The 23,151-nt window shown below is 42.0% G+C and overlaps 1 protein-coding gene across 1 annotated transcript in view; it reads left to right on the top strand.

Annotated features, from left to right (window-relative positions):
* The window catches only part of PKD2L1 (polycystin 2 like 1, transient receptor potential cation channel), a 95,244-nt gene that overhangs the window by 62,013 nt on the left and 10,080 nt on the right, over positions 1 to 23,151 (top strand). The window contains exons 4-6 of the mRNA XM_078077237.1: positions 104 to 2,328; positions 4,828 to 5,107; positions 5,635 to 5,748. Coding sequence (XP_077933363.1) covers positions 2,317 to 2,328; positions 4,828 to 5,107; positions 5,635 to 5,748 — 406 coding nt within the window. The 5' untranslated portion in view covers positions 104 to 2,316. The remainder of the gene's footprint in view (positions 1 to 103; positions 2,329 to 4,827; positions 5,108 to 5,634; positions 5,749 to 23,151) is intronic.

Here is a 23,151-nt window from a genome sequence, read left to right on the forward strand (position 1 = left end):
AATCCTAAGTTACCTGTGTATTTGCTTGATGCCTGTCTTCTTTGCCAGAGTCTAAGTTCTCTGAGGCAGGGGCCCTGACGATCTTATTTGCTGCTTATCCCAGAGTCCATCCCGTATAGTCGGCATTCAGCAAATACCTGTGGACTGGATTATGACTGGAATGGAGACTCAAGATGGAAAAATATGTGTCCCCTGTGATGGGGCCCTGAGAAGCTGGGACAAGGGGGTGTGTTGGGTGATTGCCCTGAGACCCTGAAATGATGCTGGAAGGGTGAGTGCCTGAGGGATTTGCCCGGGTGCTCCAGTCTCCCCTCTTCACAGGCTTGGGACATTCAGTCAGCCAAGTCTCCTGTGAAATTTGGTGAGTTGCTCTGAAGGAAAGAACTGTGTTCTCTCAAGTTCTCTTCCCCCTAATCCCCCTTCTCTCTCGTGCCTTTCTTTCCCCTCCACCTCCCTCCTTTCTTTCTAGCCTGGTGTCTCCAATTCACATGGAGCTCTCTCCTCCCCCACTCCACCTTCTCTAGCAGGAGGCTGGGCTGACACTCACCATCCTATACAGAACCCTGCCTGCCCCAGCTGGAGCTCTGCCTGGAAGTGATAACGCTGACTGATCACTTCAAGACCATGTGAGTACTCCATGTCCGGACTACGCTCAGCAGGGTGCATGATCATGGCCTCAGACCCAAGTTTCCAGGCAACTGAAGACTAACTTCCTTATTTTTGTTGATAGCATCATCTGTCTCCCACTACCTGGGTTTTGTTGGTCCCCTCTACCTGTCCAATCTTCTGTAGAAGGCATGGGCAAACGGGGATAGTTGTCCAGGAGGGGTCTCTAGAAATGGGAGGAAAGCTGAAGGGCTCATTTAAAGAGGTTCTCTTTGGGGCACCTGGGTGGCTCAGTTGTTAAGCATCTGCCTTCAGCTCAGGTCATGATCCCAGGGTCCTGGAATCAAGCCCCGCATCGGGCTCCCTGCTCAGTGGGAAGCCTGCTTCTCCCTCTCCCACTCCCCCTGCTTGTGTTCCCTCTCTGGCTGTCTCTCTCTCTCTGTCAAATAAATAAATAAATAAAATCTTAAAAAAAAAAAAGTTCTCTTTGGAGAGACAGAAGATGCAAAATGTATTCCAACAGGACTTGTTAAATCCAGGGGGTCACAGGAAGGAAGTAAAAGACTGAAGTGGGTCATTTCGATGAGGGAAGTGGATCTCCTCCAGCCTCTCTGTGAGGTCCCTGACAAAATACAACAAAATGCTATTTTCTTGGCCTTCTGGGCTGGGACAGCTGCAACAGGACTTCATACACCTGAATCTTCCAATGGATCTGGCTTGTCTGTTCTAAGGAGTTGTGGCTTGTGGTGGCCCCGGGCACAGTGCTATGATGTTTATTGTACAAAAACAGGGAGGGGGGACTCCCTTGGGATTAGCCTTCTCATGTCAGTTTGCTTGGTCCACTGTGTTTGTTGCTGAAAACTTCAGCTACTCAAATTTTGGTATTTTTGCCACACAGATGACTGGTGGTATACTGGTGAAGGGTAAGTCCTTAGGTGCAGGGTTTTCTTATAGATGAGTGATCTCCAGTGTCTTCCATTGAGAATCATTGCCATAGTGAGCCATTGTTACTTATAGAGTGTGCTCTATTGTTTATGTTTATTGGGGTGGAAAAGGTTGAGGGTCACTATGTAAAACACAGAAGGTGATTTGAAGCTTCTCCCTGTAGAATCTGGACCATGAGTCACCCCAGGGTTCCTTTCTCTGGAATATGGAAGGTGGTTTCTCCTGGGGGAAATTTACATGGAGAACTTATAGGGAAATGAGCTACAAGTTTCTATCCCATGGCCTTTGCTGTCTCTGGTCTCTTTGTCAGGACCTAGTGGATCTGAGTGGCACTGAGGAGCCTGGCTAGGATGTGCATGGCGTGAAAAAGGAGGGTACTGGTGGTGGAAATGTAGTAATCTTTTTCTGGTGTGTGCAATAGGATAGCATGCAACCAAAAAATGTATCCCAGTGAAGCAATGGGACCAATTCACCAAGTGGGCTAAGAGGCATCATGGTAAAGAAGTACTTTGGGTTCTGATGGACAGCAAGTCTTGCCATGTCCTCATGAAACTCTTCTAAGAGCTATTTTCTTTCCAGACTACTGTTATAATAGTCTTCAGGTGAAATGCCATCGTTCCACTCTGCCGTTGTCAGCTGGAATGGAATGGGGGTGGATACAGAGGGTTCTGGGACCCTTGTCTCTCAGAGATAATGACAACAGAGTCCTGACTGAAGGTATCTCCCTGAAACATGAATTGCTGCGGATGAGTGGGGTACACAAGGATGGATGCTGTGGTAAGATAACTAAATTTGTTTGGTGCTTTATAGCACACAGTTTATAATGGTTTCTATATCTACTGTTTGAATCCTAAAACAGTCCTTCAGGTCAGCAGGGCAGGCTTTAATGGGAACACTTTGTAGATATATAAACTAAGTCTCAAAGGGACTTGCCCAGAACTATACAGTTAGTAAGTTGCTGAACCAAGAGTTAAACCGGGAGTTTGGGTTTCAAGGTCAACCCTCTTGGGTTTTGCTAAATTGCTAAAAGGCAACCTGAGCCACAGGACTCTGATACTGGTTGCCCTTATTAACTGGCCACTCAGGAAAAACCAAGTGCCACAGAAACTTGAGGACACGAAGAACTGGCAGACGAAAGCATCAGGAACTTCCACTTGATTACCATACTTAGGACTTCTTGAGTAAGACTAAATAACCTAGGAATGCCCAGCATCTTTTGAGAAAATTTCTCAAGCTGGTTATATAACCTGTGCTTCCCGGGGGTATTATGCATTGATCCACACACGTGGGGAATGCTCAAGACTGAGCAGGGAAAAGCAATGTTTCCTCGGTGGGTGACCGTGAATAAAGCAGTCCAGCTCTGGCCTTAATGTCACAAGGGTGTGGGACCTGTCGCATGATGAACCTCTTTGAGTCTATCCAAAACCTTGTTGATCACAAGCCTCTCTCATAATATAAAATTATCCCCCAAGGAATCCGAAACCATCTCCTGTTCCTCTTGCTGTTTCTTTGGACTATGCTGCTAGCTTCCTGTTCATTACCTCTGTCCTAATGTTCAGTTTTGCAAGCCAGGGGTCCTTTTGCAATTGTTTGAAAAGCTTGTAGGTGAGAGGCAGCAGCTCCGGTTCCTTCACTATCAGCTGATTTCATACAAAATGATCTTTTGTCTTTCCAAAGATAACAAACACCTTGGAATATGTCTCATTAGCTGCTAAAATGTAGAGATGAAACTCTTCCATCTAGGGAAGCTCACAGAGAGGCCTTAACTCCAGCCCAGACAGAGTTAATTCCCTAACAGTATCTGGGCCTGGGGCAGGAGATGGCATGCTGCAGAGCCAGGGGTAAGAGAGCTGCTGCTTTTCCAGCCGTTTCTCGGGTGTTGGAAAGCACCTATTTATCAAGGGCCCGAGGCCAGCCTTGGGTTCTCTGGGATCAGGATCTCTTTATGGGGACACTCAGGACTGGTGACTTCCACTAGGCTGGTGTTTTACTGAGGGGGGGAACATGGGCTTCGGTCAAGTGGGGCAATAGAGTGGCCCAGATGGGGAACCAGCTGTTGGAGAGAGGGCAGCCCCCGCTGCAGCCGTCAAGGAGAAGGTAACCCCCTGCCCCTGTGGGGCCAGTACCATTCTGGGCCACAGCACATGCTTTTAGGGGGGCCAGGACAAGTGATCAGAGGCCGGAGCAGGGTCTAGGCAGGGATGTGCTCGGGGCACAGACACCAGAGATTGAAAAGAAAGCAGATCAGTTCGGATACCTCTCATAGTTCCATTTTGTGCTCATGCTTAGTAGTCCTCAGTCCAATACTACGAACCCTAAGGTAAAGTTGTCAGCTGAGCTGGGTCCAGACATCCACTCCTCTTAAGGAGTCCCAAGTCACACTGTTCTTGCCCTTTGCTCTCTCATGCATTCTCCCAATCAGGGTTTAGGCTCTTCCCTAGGCTGAGCCCCACACCCTTAAGGAACACCTTTCTGTCAGTGTAGTTCTCTCATAAGCCGTATGAGGGCAGACCTCAGAAGGATACAGATAATCTGGAACTCTAGTGCCCCCGCTCTCTGCGCCCGCCCCAACCTCAACAGCAGTCAGAGACCCTGACCCTTAAGTGTCTGAAACAGAAGCTCCTCCTGCCACTAGCTTTTCGCCCAGCTATAGGGGTAGAGTGAGGAAGGGGAGCCCCCCCTTTTCCACCCCACCAGGGGACAGCTCAAGGTGAGACATTAAAGGAGCCTCAGACACCATTGAATGAGCCTGGAAGGGAAGCAGCACTTTCCAGTCTCCTGTCCCCGGCCTTGGCCTGCAGCCCAATCCATGGCGGCCCTTTCAGGAGCTTTTAGTGGAAATTCGCCCAGACCGGCTGGAGTCCGCCAGCCCCTCCCACTGCTCTCTCATCTCCTCTTCTGTCTGACTGGGACCACCCCCCCCCCACCAGGCCCCTTCTGTAAACAGCCCTCCTCCCCCCTCAGCACTGGCCTCTCTCACCCCTCCTTCCTTCCACCCCAGTCGCCACATCTCCCTCTCAGGCTTCTCTCTCTCCTGCCAAACCCCTGACTTCCAGCTCCCTTCCACCCCCTGTCTTGAAGCTAGAGGAAGAGAGAGAGAGCCCCTGACGGGACTGATAGCCATTCCCCACCCCCTGCCGCCTGCCCCTCCCCCAGTGGGGACAGATTCCCACTACAAAAGGCAGGAAGCAGAGGCTTCCTGAGACCAGCTGCTCTCACACTCCTTTGCCTTCTGCTGGCTAGACTGGGCTGTGTCTTTGCTCCCCCTTTCTTCAGGGGACAGTGGGTACCTGCGGTGCCAGGCCCCCTACCTCATTCCCCATGAATGCTGTGGAAAGTCCTGAGGGGCAAGAGCTCCAAAAGATGGGGAGTGGAGCCTGGGACAACCTTGCCTACAGTGGTCCCCCCTCCCCACATGGGACACTGAGGATCTGCACCATCTCCAGGGCAGTGCCCCCCCAGCCCCAACCCAAAAAGCCTGAAGATGGATCCCAGGAGAAGGCCTATAGGACCCTGGTATCCAGCTGCTGCTTCCAGATCTGTCGTGGCATCAGAGGTACCTGGTGGGAGGAGGGTTCTCCTCAGATACTGGAGTTAGGAAGGGAGTCCCAAAAGCTTTGCGGGGGGGAGATGTGACCTGAAGAAGAGGTGGGATCTCAGTCTCTTTGGGCTTTATGAATTGTCTGTTAGAGCTGAAGGCCCCAGAACACAGAGGCCAGTGTAGTGGTCTCTTAGAGGGAGAGCCTGGTAGAGTCATCTCTGGGGGCGCAGAAGGGTATGGAGGGAGTTAGCTTGAAGGAGGACATGTTTGTGATGATCCCCTAGGCTGTCCCACCTGAAACAAGGACCTCCTTTCCATGTCTTCATTCTCTGCTACCCAATGTCTTTTCCACTGTCTACCTCAGGGTGTTTGATGAAGGAGGGCAGGCTTGAGTGTGGTTAGAGTAGCCAGATTCAGCCAAGATACATGGTGATGGGTGAGCAAAGGGCTGGGGTAGAAATGGGAGTAATATCCAGGGACTGGTGGGTTGGGCATCTGGGAGGAACCTGCTGCTAGCGATCCTAGGCATCTCTGTCCCTTAGGACTTTGGGGAACAACGCTGACTGAGAACACAGCTGAGAACCGGGAGCTTTACGTCAAGACCACCCTGCGGGAGCTGTTAATATACATCGTGTTCCTGGTGGATATCTGTTTCTGTGAGTAACATCTGTCTCTGTGTACCTCTGGCGGTAAGGAGCATCTATGTGTACATCCGTATACACACTTCCACAGCAATGCCTGAGGAGACAGCATCTATCTGTGAGCTGGCTATGTCCTGGGATTGATTACCTTTTCAGCTTAAGATGTTTTGATTAAAAAGAACTTGTCACTGAGTTCAGGAGAAGAAGGCAGATTGGTAGCTGTTAAAGTTACTTTGTCAAGAGTTGCAAGGGAAATACAGTTTTTAAGTTCACGTTCCTGACACCAACTCAGCAGCCACCATGTTCTGTTGGCAAGTGGAAGTTTTACCCTTCTATAAAAAGTGGAAAACAGTTCCTTTCTATTTGGAATGAAAAATAGTTTGGTGGGTTTCATGTGGTTATTATGCTAGGTCTGATCCCCATTTGTTTAAAAGCAGAAGGAGGAAGGTTCAGCAGGCCTTAGAGCTCAGAATCCCAATAAAAGGGCTAAAGATGCAAGTGGTGTAGTGTGGTCAATGCAGCTAAGATTCTCCCATGTGAGAGACCACCATGCCACAGGCATTGAAGGAAGCTTATTTGAAGTTCTAGCTACAGATACAAACTGGAAAGGTTTGGTGTCTGATTCGAGAATACCAAGTGAAAGGATAGAACAAGTGCACCATGGAAGGATAGAGTCAAAGAATTATAGATTGAAGGTATAGGCTCTGAATTTACACAGACTTGGGTACAAACACCAGGCTCTACCATTCACCAGTTGAGGAAACTTGAGCAAGTTGCTTAATTTCTCTGAGTTTCAGTTTCCTAATCCATACCTATCCAATCCAATAGGATTATATGAGGCTCACATGAGATAATATTCATGAAGTCATTACCCCAGTAAAGAGTAACTAGTACCAGTAAATAAATAGGCATATGGTAAAAAAAATTCCATAATGGTCACCACCCTGGTCTCCAGACCTGATGCCCTCCCTATATGATGCCCAGTACTGGACAAAATACTCCATGGGCATATGGCCAGTACAGAGTTCTGTGATGCAATTCAGTTGTATTCAGATTTGGGAAATCTATGATAACAGCAGAGGAAGTGATATCTGAACCAGAAGCTGAAAGATGAGGAGGATTTAGCTCCTTGAAAGGAAGGTGAAAAGAAGGAAAGTTCCTGGGAAGGGAGAACAGCATGTGCCTAGGGCTCTGAGGGCCTTTACGTTTTGATGCTTCTGACATGTAGTAAAAGAGTACTGTTACTAGCTTCCTACCCCCCATCCTCTCCCAGGCCTCTTTCTTCTTTCAGGCAAAACTAGAGGCAATCATGAGCCTTGGACATGGTCTCAGTAGGGCTACTTTGGCACTCTCCAAGGTTCTGACCTCAACCTCCCTGGCATCTCAGCCCCCGTCAGCCTCCCTGAGCTCTGACCATCTGCAACTAGACTACATATTCTCAGTGGGGATCATATACCCCCGAGGGAGTAGAAATAGTTTCTTGGAGGGCAAAAAAAAAGAAAAAAGAAAAAAACCAACTTAGATATTGCAAAAGTTTTTGGCCCCGGAAAAGGCCACAGTACATAAGCAAATGTAGTATTTATGTGCTATTAAAATTTAACTGGGGTGAGGGGTGATTGGGAAGAAAATGTCTAAAGATGCCCCTGAGTTGAGGGATAATGCCAAAAAAGGTTAAGAAACATTGAACTAAACCCTTGTAATTTTGCTAGCCTGTGTGCTAAGCTCTCCTGCCTAATGATAAGGATGCAAGTCCTAGCCATAAAATCTGACACAAAATACAATGGCTGTTGTGTTATTCCATCAGGAGGCTGTCTTCTAAGAGCTTCAATGACATGTATTTGGATATGCATCTTTATCAGTGTGCTTTTCCCTGTCAGTTCCTGTGACTGGGTTCAGATGCTCTAGGACCCATATTTGGTATTAGGGTAAACACTGTGGCATAATGGAAAGATATAAACATTGGAGTCAGACAAACTGGATTCAAATACCTCTGCCACTTACTGGTTTCGTGACTTTGGGCACTTCCTTTTGGTAGAACAAAGAGAATAATACTTATCTTATGGAGATAACATATATAAATAATCTTACACAATCACTGATAGTAATCATCTTTGTATTCTCTAGTGGAATTTCAAAATACTTACTTGGTCCTCTAGACTGATTATAAAAATTACCTATCAAGAAAGAAGCAAATCTGAAAGGGCTACATATTGTATGATTCTTACTGTATGACATTTTGAGAAAGGCAAAATTATGAAGGTAGTAAAAGGATCAGTGGTTGCCAGGGATCTGGGAGGAGAGGGAGATGAGTAGGTGGTGTGCAGAGAATTTTTAAGACAGCGGAACTACTCTATATGACAATATTATGGTAGATACATGTCATTATACATTTGTCCAAACCCATATAATGTACAACACCTAATGTAAAGTATGGACTTTGAATAATAATGTGTCAATGTAGGTTCATTGATTGTAGTAAATGGGCCACTCTGGTGGGGGATTTTGATAGAGGGAAGGCTGTCCATATGCAGAGGCAAGTATGGTATATGGGAAATCTCTATACCTTCCATTCAATTTTGCTTTGAACCTAAAACTGCTCTAAAAAGTAAGATCTATTTGGTTTGTAGTTGGCTTCACAAAAAGGGATAATATCATTTGAACAGCATCATTTAAGTTAAGGCATTTTCTCTGGAAGACCTCAGTAAATCACTACAACCACCACCATCATCATTGTTATTAACAGCATGCACACCAACCTTTTATTGAATAAAAGCATTACACCATGTACCTTATCTTATTGACTACACACAATGATTCTAGGGTATTGGTTCTGTTACCACTTCCATTTTATAAATCAGGAAAGGTTTAGATATGTCAAATAGCTTGCCCAAGGCCACACAGCAAGTGAGTAGCAGAAGCAGGAATCCAATGCAGTGACTATTGACCTGACTCAATTTTTGAGGCTTTTAACTAGAGTCTACTACAGCCTCTCTGCATGCAAATGTGTTACACATTAATTTATTAACACCTGTTAACATCTTAGCAAGGATAACTACATGTCCTACCTTAGTAGAAGCATAATTTTGAATTCTACTGGCTCATTACTTATTTCTTTTTATTGCTGTATTTTTTAAATGATTTAAAAACATTAAAGAACATTTTGAAATATAATTCACCTATAATTTACCACCACAACACCAAAGATATCGTCACTGATCACCAGCCCTTATATTTTCTTTCTTTCTTTCTTTTTTTTAAGATTTTATCTATTTATTTCAGAGAGAGAGTGAGAGAGCATGAGCAGGGAGGGAGGGGCAGAAGCAGACTCCTCTACAGAGCAGGGAGGGAGCCTGCTCAGGACCTGAGCTGAAGGCAGCCGCTTAACCAAATAAGCCACCCAGGCGCCCCTTATATGGTTCCCTTTCACTTACAATTATATCTTAAATATTTCCTCATGTTTGTAAGTCATTTTTATATTTTCATCTTAATGACTACAGTCACATCATAATTAACTAAAACATTCTCTTGTTATTTCAATATTTCAATTTACCTGCCAACCGCAGGTAAATATATCTATACTTGCTACTTTTTGCCATTTCTGTTGAAGTATTTCCTTGGGAATTTCCAGGGAGGGAGATGCTAGGACAAAAGATAGGAATACCTTCTTAGGGGTGCCTGGGTGGCTCAGTTGGTTAAGCGTCTGCCTTCGGCTCAGGTCATGATCTCAGGGTCCTGGGATCGAGCCCCGCATTGGGCTCTCCGCTCAGTGGGGAGTCTGCTTCTCCCTCTCACTCTCCCTCTGTACGTGCTTTCTCTCTCTCTCAAATAAAATAAATAAAATCTTAAAAAAAAAAAGGAATACCTTCTTAGTACTTGCTTATGTGTTGTCATTTTGCCTTTGTAGGGGATCATACAAATTTATTATGCCGCTAGTACTCTGAGATCAAACCAATTTTGTCACAGTCTCACCAACATTGGATAGTCTCATTTTTAATTTTTATTATTAAGTAGGCATAAAACCTTAATTTGTCTTTGATCACCAGTGAGGGTGGATAGTTTTCCCATGCTTTAATTTATTATGTAAATCTACTTTTGTGTAAATTGCTTAAGGAAGGTATGTTTTAAGAGGGATAAGGGAGGGGGTGGGGAGTAAAGTTTGGAGTATTAAAACCCTAGGTGAGGGACCAAACACCAGGGGGCTCATTTCCAGGATTTGGGTTCCTGGAGCTAGGAAATACTAGCCTAACTTTGGCTTGGGATGGGCCCTCATAAACTATAGTGGTAAGCCATACTGACCACATTTCTTCTCCCTTATGCTTTATTCGAGGACCTGGGTGGAGCTAGATACCAGAGCTATTTGGACTTTCATCAGCTGAAATAGAGCTATCTTTTTTATGCAGGCAATGTGGGTGAACCATCTATCTTCCCACAATAACCATAGCAGTTGGGCAGCCTTTTAAATCTTACAAAGAGCTTGTATACCTATTATCTCAGTTGATCCTGACAGCAGTCCTGTAAGGGATAGATATTATTTCCATTTCACAGATTAGGAAGCCGTTATTATTGTCATTATGAATAGTCCAGGAATGATCAGTAATTCAGAATGATCCCTGATGGGTGGAGTTGGTCCTATTCCTCCACATAGAAAGCACTGGAGAATGATCTTCCTGCCTCCACTCCTTCCCTCCCACCATCATGATATTTAGGAAAGGGCTTCCAGCTCTTTGTCGTCTTGGCAGGATGGCTGTAGCCTTTTGTTGATGGAGGAAACATTGAAGGTCTTTGTGTGGAAACAATGGCTGTTTGTTTTAGGAGACAGTATTGTTATCTCAAAGGTGCACCTGGGACTGGCCCTGTTTAGGAGCGGTTCTGAGACAGGACAAGGCTGGGTCTGGTCACCACGCAGTTGGGGAGGAGGGCAGAGACCCTCAGCCTTTGGTGACTTGTGTCACTGGATGTTCTTTATTCATCACTGGTTGTAAGGAAATGCCTACCTCTATTCACTCTGCGTCTTTTGAGTGGATGTCAAGGTTCTGTCCATAGATTGGTGGGATCTTATATTAATAGGAGAGGTTGAAGTAAGTTTGGAGGCTAGGAAAAAGATGTCTTTCTTTTTTTCTTTATGAGATATAATTGACATACAACACTGTATTCGTTTTAGGTGTAAAACATAATGATTTGATATATGTATATATTGGGAAATGATCACAATTAGTTAATATTCCTCACTACACGTAGTTACTAATTTTTCTTGTGATGAGAATTTTTAAGATTTAGTCTCCTAGCAACCTTCAAATATACAATACAGCATTGTTAACTGTAGTTACCATGCTGTACACTGCATCACCATGCTGGATTTGTTTATCTTATAATTGGAATTTTGTACCTTTTGACCACCTTCACCAATTTCACACACCCCCTCACACACACCCCTATGTCTGGCAACTACCAATCTGTTCTCTGTATCTATGAGTTTGATGGGTTTTGTTTTTGTTTTAGATTCCACATATATGTGACATCCTATATTTGTCTTTCTCTGTCTGACTTATTTCACTTAGCATAATGTCCTTAATGTCCATCCATGTTGTTGTAAATAGCAGCCTTTCCTTTATTGGTGGATGAATAATATTCCATCATATATATGTACCACATTTTCTTTATCCATTCGTTTGTCAACGGACACTCAGATTGTTTCCATGTCTTGGCTATTGTAAATAATGCTGCAATGAACATAGGGGTGCAGATATGGTTTTTGAGATAGTGATATCATTTTCTTCAGATAAATATCCAGGAGTGGAATTGCCGGTTCATATGGTAATTCTATTTTAATTTTTTGAGGAACCTCCATAGAAGATGTCTTTCTTGACTAAGCATTCCTAGAATTGACAAGGAAAGGAACAGAAATATGTTGGAGGTTCAGAAAATGTCTGTGGGTGAGCTCCTATACCCTATGTGACTGTAATGATGACAGAAGATAATTGGTCACATAGAACCATGACATTAGTGAAGGTGCAATCGTGATGGAGAGAGCATGGGACCTGGAATGAGATGACATGGTTCAAATGATGGTGCAACCAGTTATTAGCCATTGCCTTTGGCAAGCTAGGTCAAGATACTTAAATCTCTGGAAGCCCCGTTTTCCTTATATATCTAATGATGGTAATGACTGCCTTTGTGAGATTGGTGGAAAATAAGTAAGTACAAATAGTACAGTGCCTGGCATATGGTGGGCTTTCAAAAAATATCAGTTGTTGTTCCACGTCAAGGTATAAATTAGGAAAATATTGAAATGTAAAGTTTAACCCACTGGAAGCTTGAGATCTGAGAAAGCATCAGGATAATGCTTATCAAGGATCAGAAAGACTAGGCCCTCTAGAAGCAGTTGCCAGGGATCAAGACTGGCCATGGGATCATGATTTCATGCTTTTCCTAGCATGCTCAGTTACCCATGGCCTATCCAGACACAGAGAATTACAAAGTCCTTCTAGTACTAGGGTGAGGTCATCTGAGTCAACTCAACCTAAATAATAGGGATTATTTAGGCTTTGGCCTAAATTTGCTGTAGCAGAATTCCCTGGTGCCCCAGAATTCTGAGGGCCTGGATCACTGTTACAAGATTGGTGAGCCTGGACATATCCTGTTGTTCAATGCTAGGTAACAACCTGTCATAGTTTTCCCTGATGTGGGGCTGTCATTGGTCTCTAGGAATACTGTAGTACATTTTTTTTTTTAAACTAAAATTGTTTTTCTCATCATAGTAACTTTCTTTTTTTTTTTTTTAAGATTCTATTTATTTATTAGAGAGAGAGAGCATGAGCAGGGGGGAGGGGCAGAGAGAGAGGGAGAAGCAGGCTCCCTGCTGAGCAGGGAGCCCGACACAGGGCTCGATCCCAGGACCCCAGGATCATGACCTGAGCTGAAGGCAGACACTTAACCGACTGAGCCACCCAGGCGCTCTACTGTAGTACATTTAAATGCCAGTTCTTGGAATCAGGGAAAGAATTTTTACCTATAACTATGCTTTGATCAAGTATAGGAGAGCAGGCAGCAGTAGCTGATAAAATCTAGATATTCTAAATTTTTGTAGATGAGATCAGTCTGGGCCTCTGCTGGTATAAGTAGTCAGAGAATAAACATGTAGTTTGCATTCATAAAGCATGAGTCTGAGTATTGACTCTGTCTCTTACCAGCTGAATGGCCCTGAGCAGATCATATAAATTTGAATTTCATGATTCATAGTGTTAAAAATAAAACCACGGGTCCCAAATGGTGTCACTTAGGTTGAGGCCCCATGTCAGTAAATCAAGACTTAATACCTAACCTAACTGCAGTTTCAACCCCCCAAAAATGTAACCTTTAACCAGTCAACATGGAAATTTCTTGGCCAGCACTAGGAAATTTGCAGATAGAACCCTTCCATTCCCCATAGAAGGGCTACCTTGCCAAAAACAATGGCTTCTTTGCTAATAATTTCCTTTTTTCCACTCTGTACCTTTAAAAACCTTTCCTTTTCTGTAGCCCTTTGGGGCTCCCCTCTACTTGCTAGATGGGATGCTGCCTGATTCACGGTTTAACTAATAAAGCTAATTAGATCTTCAAAACTTACTTGATTGAATTGTGACATTAGAAAAACTGCTCATTGGCAAGGTCAGACCATACCTGATACGTTACTGGGAGACATTGCATGGGAAAACACTATGAAAACTATGGAACATGGGACCCACATAAGGGATTATAGTAATATTGATAATTATCTCTTTATGCTATTAGGTGGAGGCAGCAATAAATCTAGGATTTTAAGTTGAGGCAGATCATTAAGGCTGTGTGGAAGTCCTAGTCACAGATATAAGGCAAAGGGCAATGTTCTCAGAGGTGTGCTCCAAGGACCCCTGGGGCTTCCTGAGACCCTTTCCCTTACCAAATTACATCTTTGTGGGAGGTCATATTTTCTTCACATACTTCAACCAAAACAACCTATAGCAGCAGATTGAATTCTGAAGCAGATATGAGAATCCAGCAATCTTCTTTAAACCCAGGTGTTAAACAGGCTTGCAAAAATGTTAAACGATCCCATTTTTCTCACTGAATTTATTTGTTTTGTTTTAGAAAATAGTTGTTTTTCATAATAATATGTTGTTCATGTTTACGTATATGGGGTTTGTTATCATTATTTTAAAATGAATCATTATTACAAATGTCTAAATTTTTCCTCCGTTTTAATTTCTATAAAGTAATTTCTATAAAGTTAGCTATAACCCAAATGAAAACTTTTTGGAGTTCCTAATAATTTTTAAGAGTTACAAAGTGGTTCTGAGAACGAAATGTTTGACAACCACTGGTTTGGAGAATGAATTTGAGCTGGTCAAATCAGATTATTTCACAGCATGGAGTGCTCAACAAATGAAATGTTAAGAGCTCATTAGCAAAAGGTTCAAACTAAGGACAAGATCCTGGCTATTCACACATTCATTCATTCATATTTTACAAAGTCCTATTATGTGGCAGACCCTCCTAACTGTTAAAGCCTTTGAAGTACAGGAGACACACCTGCCTTCAGGAGCAGTGGAAGCCGATGGCGGCCTTAAACCCATAGTGACCTGCAGTGCTACGGACACTGGGGGGGTGGGGGGGTGGGGGGGGGTTGCTCCAGGATGATGGCAAGATGTCGGAGGACAAAATGTTCAGAGAGACCTGGGAACTCTTGTGGGTCTCAGAAGCAGGCAACCATTCAAGTCTGAGGAGACCAAAGTCATTGTCGTTTGCTTGTGTTTTTTGTTTTGCTTTGTTTTAACATTATTGGCTCTCAGCCTGGAGAAGGCAGGCGTGGGAGCCAAGAGCCAACTAAGGCCTCAGGCTATGAATATGCAAGAGCTTTGCCAGAGTCAGAGTTCGGAAGGGCAAGTATGAAAGGAAAATATAAAGCAGTGTTTCTCCTCATTTCATTACAAAAGAATTCTACCCCTTCCCCCGCCCCCAAACCATGGGAATATCTTTATTAAAAGTTTAACTAATATAGTTCTTGTTTAAAAAAAAAAAAAGAGTCAAATAATATGGAAAATGTTAAAGGCCACTATTATTAAACACTATTAAGAGTTTGGTATATATCATTTCAGCCATTTTCTGGGCACATATAAATATATTTGAATTTTAGTGAAATGCACTGGTTTTATAATCCTCTAGTGAATGCTCTGAGGATTTAACCCTTCCCTCATTTCTAAGTTGCAATTTTCTTCTGCCTACTTTCCATCTTAAGAAACATGAGGCATTTGGAATCCAATTTTAAATGACCTAATAGCATTAATTAGAATATGTGAGTGGAAGAAGGAATTGCCCAAGAAGGAGAATAGCAGCAATAAGAGGATTTCTTAATAGGGAACTTCCTATTAAGCAAAGGATAAAGGGTTTTGTAAACTCAGTAAATGGTTTTAACCAAGAGATCTGTGATTAGATTTGACTTTTTCTTAACAGAACATTTGACTTTTTCCCTAATTCTCCTACAAAAATTCCTTTTCCAAAATATCCATCTGACATGGATGTAATCATATGAAATGCTTCCGTTGGGATATTGATTTAGCTGTAGTAACAGTGCTTAAATAGAATAGAAGTTTATTTCTCTCTCACATAATAATCTGAATTGTGTAAGAAGCCCTGGACTGGGGGCACGTGGGTGGCTCCGTCAGTTAAGCGTCAGATTCTTTGATATCAGCTCAGGGCATGATCTCAGGGTCATGAGATTGAGCCCCAGGTCAGGCTCCGTGCTGAGCGTGCTGAAGCCCTGGACTAAGATGGGGCCCAGACTGCTTCTACCTCTTTGTGTTGTCATTCTCAACATACGGCTTCCACCTCATGCTCCAGCTCTTATGTCCCTAAGAAATAGGTAGAGAGATGTTTCAGAGAGCTTCTCAGCAATCCAGGTGATAAGAGGGACTCAGGAAGAGGCCATCAGAGTAGCCACAGGGTAAATTTATAAAATAGGTAAAGCCCGAGGAACTTCCAATTCTTCAACAACTGGAAGATTGATGGAACAGTGGGAGTTCTATCCACACAATGACTGTCAGGGCTGGGTTTGGGGGTAGAGGGAAGAGACCTCCAGATTTCTAGAGAAGCATCTTCCATACGTTTCCTCACAGCTACTCAGCTTAGGAAGGAGTATTTGTCTTTTGAGTTTCAAAAACTTGAAGGCACAGAGTTTCCGAAAGAGCAGTAGTATAAACATATAAAGGAATTATAATTATACACTTGCTAGCAGAAGCGCCCCAGGCCTTCAAGTTTCTTTGTCAATTAGTTGATACCCTCCTGCCCAAGGAGACTGCTGTTGGAAAATGATAGCTAAATTCCATCCCATGGTAATTAGGAACAAGAAAGGAGCTCAGTAGCATATGACGGCCTATATGGCAATCACCTGGGAAAGTAGGCACAGAAAGCAACTGCTGACTTCTTGCTATTGCTCTGAGCTGGGAAGGTCTTTCAACAGTTCAAAAGAGAGGACAGTAATATTCAGTCTCTACTATAAACATTGGAATGGATAAAATCAAGTTATTATCCAAGCTCATGATGATTAATAATGATTATTACAGTCATACTTCTTTAATAATAATATTAATATATATATTTATATATATTATATACTTATGCCCCACCTGTGTCTAAAAGCGACCTAAGCCAGCTTACATTACAAAGCACAGACACAATAAAATATAGCCCATTAGAACTATAATAAAAAGAGTTAGCAAAAAAAGTGGGAAAAGGTAGGGGAGGAAGATACCCTGTGCCGGAAAACCTAAGATAAACAAAGTACAGCAAATAAGAGCAAAGCGTGAGGTTCCTGGCAACCAAAGCAAGAAGGAAACATAAATAGGTTGCACAGTTCTCACTGGTGACTAAGAGAAAGCACACCAGTTAATAAGGAGACCCTAGCTCTGGGAAGAGTTGGCTTTGTTGGATTTTATATGAGTCATGGAATATCATAATGGATAAAAGCAATATTCAAGACTGAGGCTACTTCTCTTTTGACTGTGTTTTATATCTGCCTCCTTTAAAAATCCATATTAAATCCTCGTTCTTAAAGCATTTTTAAGAGTAGGGATATATATGTACACTTTACATACAGATATACATATTTGCATATATATGTGTATATGCATATATATACATTTATAAGTGCTCATAAACACACATACACGTGTGTGTGTGTGTGTGTGTGTGTGTGTGTAAATTTTTATTGTATTCTAGAGACCTGGATTTACCCAGAAATAAAGCTTGGAGAGCCTTGATGAATGGTAGGTATGTTCCTAGAATATCATCATCAGTTGGTTTGGTCAGCAAGCCCCCTTTAATATAGGGTAATAATGTATTTTAATTAATGTGGACTTCAGCACAAATACGCTAAAGTCATCGACTGCACTCCAGAGATGTTCAAACAGTAGCAGAAGCTTTTCTAGCTCCATTTTCCTCAGGAATAATGCAATCTCTTTGAAAATGTCATGGTTTTCATATAGGTAAGGACCATGTTACAATGAAGTAAAATGCAGTGAACACTGGCTTAGCCCATATGGGATTTATTGTCTAGATAATGAAAGTCCAAAGGAGGGCAGAGTTCAGGGATGATCCATCCAGTGGCTTAATGATATCATCAAAGCCCGGTCTGTTTGTGTTACTCAGTTCTGCCAGTTGTGCGATCAGTTTCATCTTGGGGCTGAATCGTCTGGGGCTTTCTCATTCATATCTACTATGAGAGAGAAGATCCTAAAAGGTTCCAGAACTCTCTCTTCATGACCCTTTGGTCTGAAATGGGTTACATGCTCATCCCTGAAACTGTAATGGCGTCGTGGGAGGGACATTTGTGGATTAATCTGGGCCTAAGCGTCCCTTCCAAATCCTAGAGCCAGGGTTGAATTCAGCTTCTAGCCACATATGTGAGATGACCCACAGAGGTGTGATATCTCAAATAAAATCATGGTATTAACCAGGAGAGGATCTTAAGGAAGCAGTCACGAAATCCAATACAGCATCCAGCACCTAGAAATTTCAGCCTGTAACTTGGAAACAAAGAGGTGGACAGATTTTTAAGGATAATTTTATTATTTTTATATTGTATTATTATGATAGCATTACTTGAACTCCATGAGAATGAAGAGAAATAAAACCCACCTATTATACTACTCATTTGTCAAAAAGTCCATTTTTCCTTCAAGTTTTTACATACCTAGTATTTTTGTAAAATATTTGTCACAACAGCACAAACAATTTTGCATTCTGTGTTTACTACCATTTCAATGGCTGTATAATACTCCATTAAGTGGCTCAATGATATCATAGTTTCCTTCAATATTGCCTCTTTGTAGGACATTTAGGTTGTTTACAATCTTTTGATAGTATGAACAACCCAGGTCACATTTTTGGGCATGTGAATTTTTCCTCCTCTGGGACTCAGCTATGTCGGAGTATGACTCTTGATACAGATTTATACAATTATCTGTTTATACCAGAATGAAGGAATTTGGAGCTTCCTTTATGATGGTGATGTTTGAGTTTACCAAGTACTTTTTTACAATTCACCTCCTAACTCAGATATTAGACTCTCCAAATAGAGTTTTCTTATAAGGGTGCCTTATAAACTTGTGTAATACCAAACATTTGGCTTGATTTTCGGAAGAGAGTCAGAGTCCCTAATCAGAAGGATTTGAGTGGTAGAGGATATGGTAGTGTAATGTATGGTGGCTAAATTCACGGTCTTTGGAGTAAGGCAGACCTGAGTTTGAATCCAAGTTCTATTTACTTGCTATATGCTCTTTGGACAAGTTATTTAATAAAATGCAATGGTAGTTCCTACTTTATGAGGTTTTTATGGGCTTATTGGAGACAATGTGGCAAAGCCCAGAGCACAATATGTGTCAGTGATGTCAGTTATTGTTAATATTCAGCAGCTGGGAATTCAATCTGAGGCTAAGGTTAAAAGGCATGATATAGCGTATGCAAGAGAACTTAATTTCTGTCCAAGAGAAAAAAAAGCAGATACTCTGTGCTGGATGGTGAGACCAACACCTGGTCTCCGATCTTCTTGATAGCATTCTCATGCAGTCATTGTCCAGTGTCTGAAAACTTCCTGCAACGAGGCCCTCACTATATTAAAAAGGTAGTAATGTACTGACATATGGACATTCCATATACTGACTCAAATTCTGATTCCTTCCAGTTCCCACCCATTCCCTGGTCTAGTGTTGCTTTTTGAAATGGAACAATTCCACTCCTTCACTGGACCTTAAAGGAAAGAACCAGGGAGGCCCCTTGCAGGAGCCCCGTCCATGTGATCCTCAGCAGGCAGGATTGCTGACACTCTCAGAGAGGAAATGGATGTTTGTGAAGTGGTCCATTTCATAATCTGAAAGCACTGGTGGTCAGGAAATTCTGCCTTTGATGGAGTTTACATGGTTCCTCCTATAACTTCTACTCCTTGGATATAGCTCAGTCCTAGGAGCAGAGCAGAATGAGTTTACTGTGGGCGCAGATAGATTTGCATTTGAATCCTGGCTCCTTGGGCAAGTTACTTCAGCTGTTTGAGACTGGAAAACAGGGATGATAATAATAGCACCTAATATATATATAGTGCTGTTGTAGGGTTAAATGAAATAAGCATGTGAAGCACTTAGCATAGGGCATATAATAGATGTTCTGAGGTAATAAATGGCTAGTCTGGTCTATTCTTTCTCCTGACATGGAGAAGGATGATGGTAGAATGGGTACGCTGAGTCCCTGTCAGATTCAGAAATCTCTGAACCGGGTGTTCCACTTAGACAAGCTGGTTCTTCATGGTAAAGTCAAATGAGTTACCTGAATGGAAATTAATGGGGTGGAGTGGGGGAAAGGAGACAGCAGGAAAGAACGAACAAGTTGTTTTCAATCTTTTTCTCCTACAATATGCTAGAGGGATGTGGTCCACTCCCATGACTGCCTGTGGCTCCGTAGGGCAATAGATTCAGTGATTTTTCCCTTGGAGTGAGGAGGGGGTGTTCTAAGAGGTGTATGTAGTTTGTAAAAGCTTTCCTATCCCTCCCTATCGCAGAAGGAAGGTTCTGACAGCCTCTTGGGAAAGATGTTATTTCTTCTTCCTCACTCCCAGTCGTGCGAATCATGGAAACGGGCACTGGGAAACACGCTGCCGTCTTGACAACTCTATCAAAGACAAGTGGGATTATGTAGCAACAGGTCAAGGCAGTGTTTCTAGTGTGGTCCCAGAACCAGTAGCATAAACATTACATGGGAATGTATTGGAAATGAAAATTATTGAGCCCCATTCTTAGCAGTCTGTGTTTTAGTAAGCCTTCCAAGTAATTCTGATGCATGCTGCAGTCACCATATCATATAATGATGGGGACATATGAGACATAGGAGCTGAAATCATCACTCCATCTTGCAATCCTGGGTTTCCTCTGCCCTGCTTTTGGGTTCAGATTGCAGTAATTGATACTCAACTGATATTCTGGATGGTTCATATTAGGAAGATTGAGCTGTGCTATCAACATTTCTACCATCACATTGTGTAAGGATTCCTGGCCAACTGTACTTGCTCCCTAGGCCAGCTAAGGACTGGCTTTGTTTCTCTTACCCAAGACTATGAATTTATTGCTCTCTTTGGACTGAGGAACATTCCAGCCTCCTTCCAACATCTATTAAATAGGAATTAACCTTGACTATTTTGATGACTTTGCTGCTATGTGTCAAATATGGAGTCATAATACTTTATTTTTGGAAAATTATTCATTTATTTCATTCTACTCTTTTTGTGTTTTTTTCCACCACTTTTGGTTCAGCCCAACAAACACTTATTGAGAAACTATTAAATACTAGGCACTTTGCTAATTGAATGAAACATAGTCCTTGTCCCCTGAGGAGCATATAATAGGGTGACTAGAACTAGTTGTTAAGCACCCACTGTGTTCAATGCATTCTAAAGACATCATCTTTCATCTTCATAATATTACAAGAAAGATATTGTATTCCCCCATTTAGTGATGAGGAATCTGAGACTCAGAGTCCAAGTCTATACTGTAAGTGACAGAACTAGGATTTGAACCTAGGTCAGTCTGGCTCCAAAGCTCATGCTCATTCTACAACAATAAATTCATTCTGAGTGCATACATGAGCAGGGTAGGTCAGCATACTATTAAAAGCTTCTATTCTGTATAATTCAATTTTAAATGTTAAAGATGTACTAAAAAAAAAAGTTCATTCTGGGACATGTTTCTCAATAGACATTTTTAAGGATAGAAACCAATGACCCAGCAAGGTGTTTCACACATGTTAGACTTTGAGTAATGTTTGCTTAATGAATATAAAATGTGTCTTTAGAATAATCAGGTTGGTAGACTGATAATATGTTCTACCAAGTATCGATTTGGGGTATGAGAAGTAGTCATTTGAATTTCATAGAGGTGGGGGGGGGGGGTGGCTACCTCATCTCCTGAGACAAAGTACAAAATTTGCTGAAATAAGAATTAACAAGGAATAGAAGGTATTTGGGTGGAGAGAAGGTATTTAATAGGTACTACACAAGGCACAAACCTTAATTTAGAAAGTTTTAAAATAGTTTCTTGGTCTTTTCTGTTTGCATGTACTTCAGTTAAAAAGTTACAAAGAATACTGAATTTCTGAGTGTCAGTGGGCATTTGACCAGGTGAAATCATTTTTCTCAAAATACATAGTCTTTACTACCTTGGGTAATAATCAAAGATGTTATGCCTCCGTAATCGTTGACAACCAGTTCAGAGCATGTTAATTCTGAGTAGTAATTTAGAACTGGAAAATTGGAGGAGAAAAAGATACAGCAAGGGGTACCACCTAGTGGCCATCCAGAAGCTGTAACAATTTAATCATCCTTTGGCATTAGGAAAAATTCAGCACACTGACCATCCTTATAACTCTGTGGTGGGTTCTCAGCAGACAGAAGCTTGACTTCCAATCCATTTTCTAGATCTGGAAAAATTGAGTATGAGTCCTCCAGATACTAAGGGCAGGTAATCACAGATTTGAATCAGAGAGAATTAAAGTTGTTTCCTGAACTTAATAGAGTGGAGTGGGGAAATGTGAAATCATAATGCTTTCCTTCTTTGCTGATTTCCCCCTGAAAAAGTGTGATGTTGTTTGTGCCTAATCTATGACCACTCACCAGTCCTTCTTTCTATGGATGAGCTCCAGGGGTGGTAGGAGCAAATGTGACCCAAAATTTGAAAAGGAAAATTCTTTTTTGTTTTTTTTTTTACGATTTTATTTATTAGAGTGCACGTACGCGCGCGCGAGAGAGAGTGTGTGTGTGTGTGTGAGAGAGAGAGAGAGACAGAGAGAGAGAGAAAGAGCAAGGGCAGGGAGAGAGGGAGAAGCAGACTCCCCACTGAGCAGGGAGCCCGACGTGGGACTCCATCCCAGGACCCTGGGATCATGACCTGAGCCAAAGGCAGGCGCTTAACCAACTGAACCACCCAGGCACCCCTAAAAAGGAAAATTCTTAAAGAGAATTGCTCACAAGAGACTGACAAATCCTACTTTAATTTTTTTGGTGTAATTCCAGACTTACAGAAAAGCTGCAAGAATAATACAAAGAATCCTTATATATATTTCACCCCGATTTCCCAAATATGTATATTTTACCAGGCTTGCATTTCTTTTATTGTTCTCTTTCCCAATCTCTCTCTCTCTTTACACACACACACACACACACACACACACACACTATTTGAGAATAAATTGCAGACATAATTCCCTGTTGCTCCTAAATACTTTAATATGTAACTCTAAAAATAAGGAAATTCTCTTACTAAAGTCAGGAAATTATCATTGATTTAGTACTATCATCTAATGAACAGACCTTATTACAATTTCATCAATTATTACACTAACAGACTTCATAGTAAAAGGAAAAAACTATTGTCCAGGATTTAATCCTAACTAAATGCACATCTTACATTTAATTTTTATGTTTAAGTCTTTTTAAATCTAGAACAATTCTTTAGTCTTTCTTTATCTTGCATGACTTGGCTAAAAATTAAGTAACAATATCATAATACTAACAAATTATAAACTATAGAAAAAACAAGAATCCATGAGTTCATGCTGGTATATATAAATGACTACCTAATGAGGAAGAAGGAAAAGTTCTTCCTAAGGAGAATGCTAACTAACAAATGCAGAAGGAATGATGGAATGAGAAAATCACAACTTGATAACCATGGTAGTAATAATCAGGTAAAAGTCATTAAAACTAGGTATTATTGGATATTAAAACTAGTAGGTGAAAGATTGATGAGTAATAGGATGTTTACATAATTTCAAAGTATTTCCCCACAAAATACATCTTAATTACAAAGAGAAAAATAATTGTACATTGAAGAAGGCTGGAAGACAGCTGCCTTAACAAGGGATGAA

Source organism: Halichoerus grypus, chromosome 7, assembly GCF_964656455.1.
Source record: "Halichoerus grypus chromosome 7, mHalGry1.hap1.1, whole genome shotgun sequence".
Classification (NCBI taxonomy): domain Eukaryota; kingdom Metazoa; phylum Chordata; class Mammalia; order Carnivora; family Phocidae; genus Halichoerus; species Halichoerus grypus.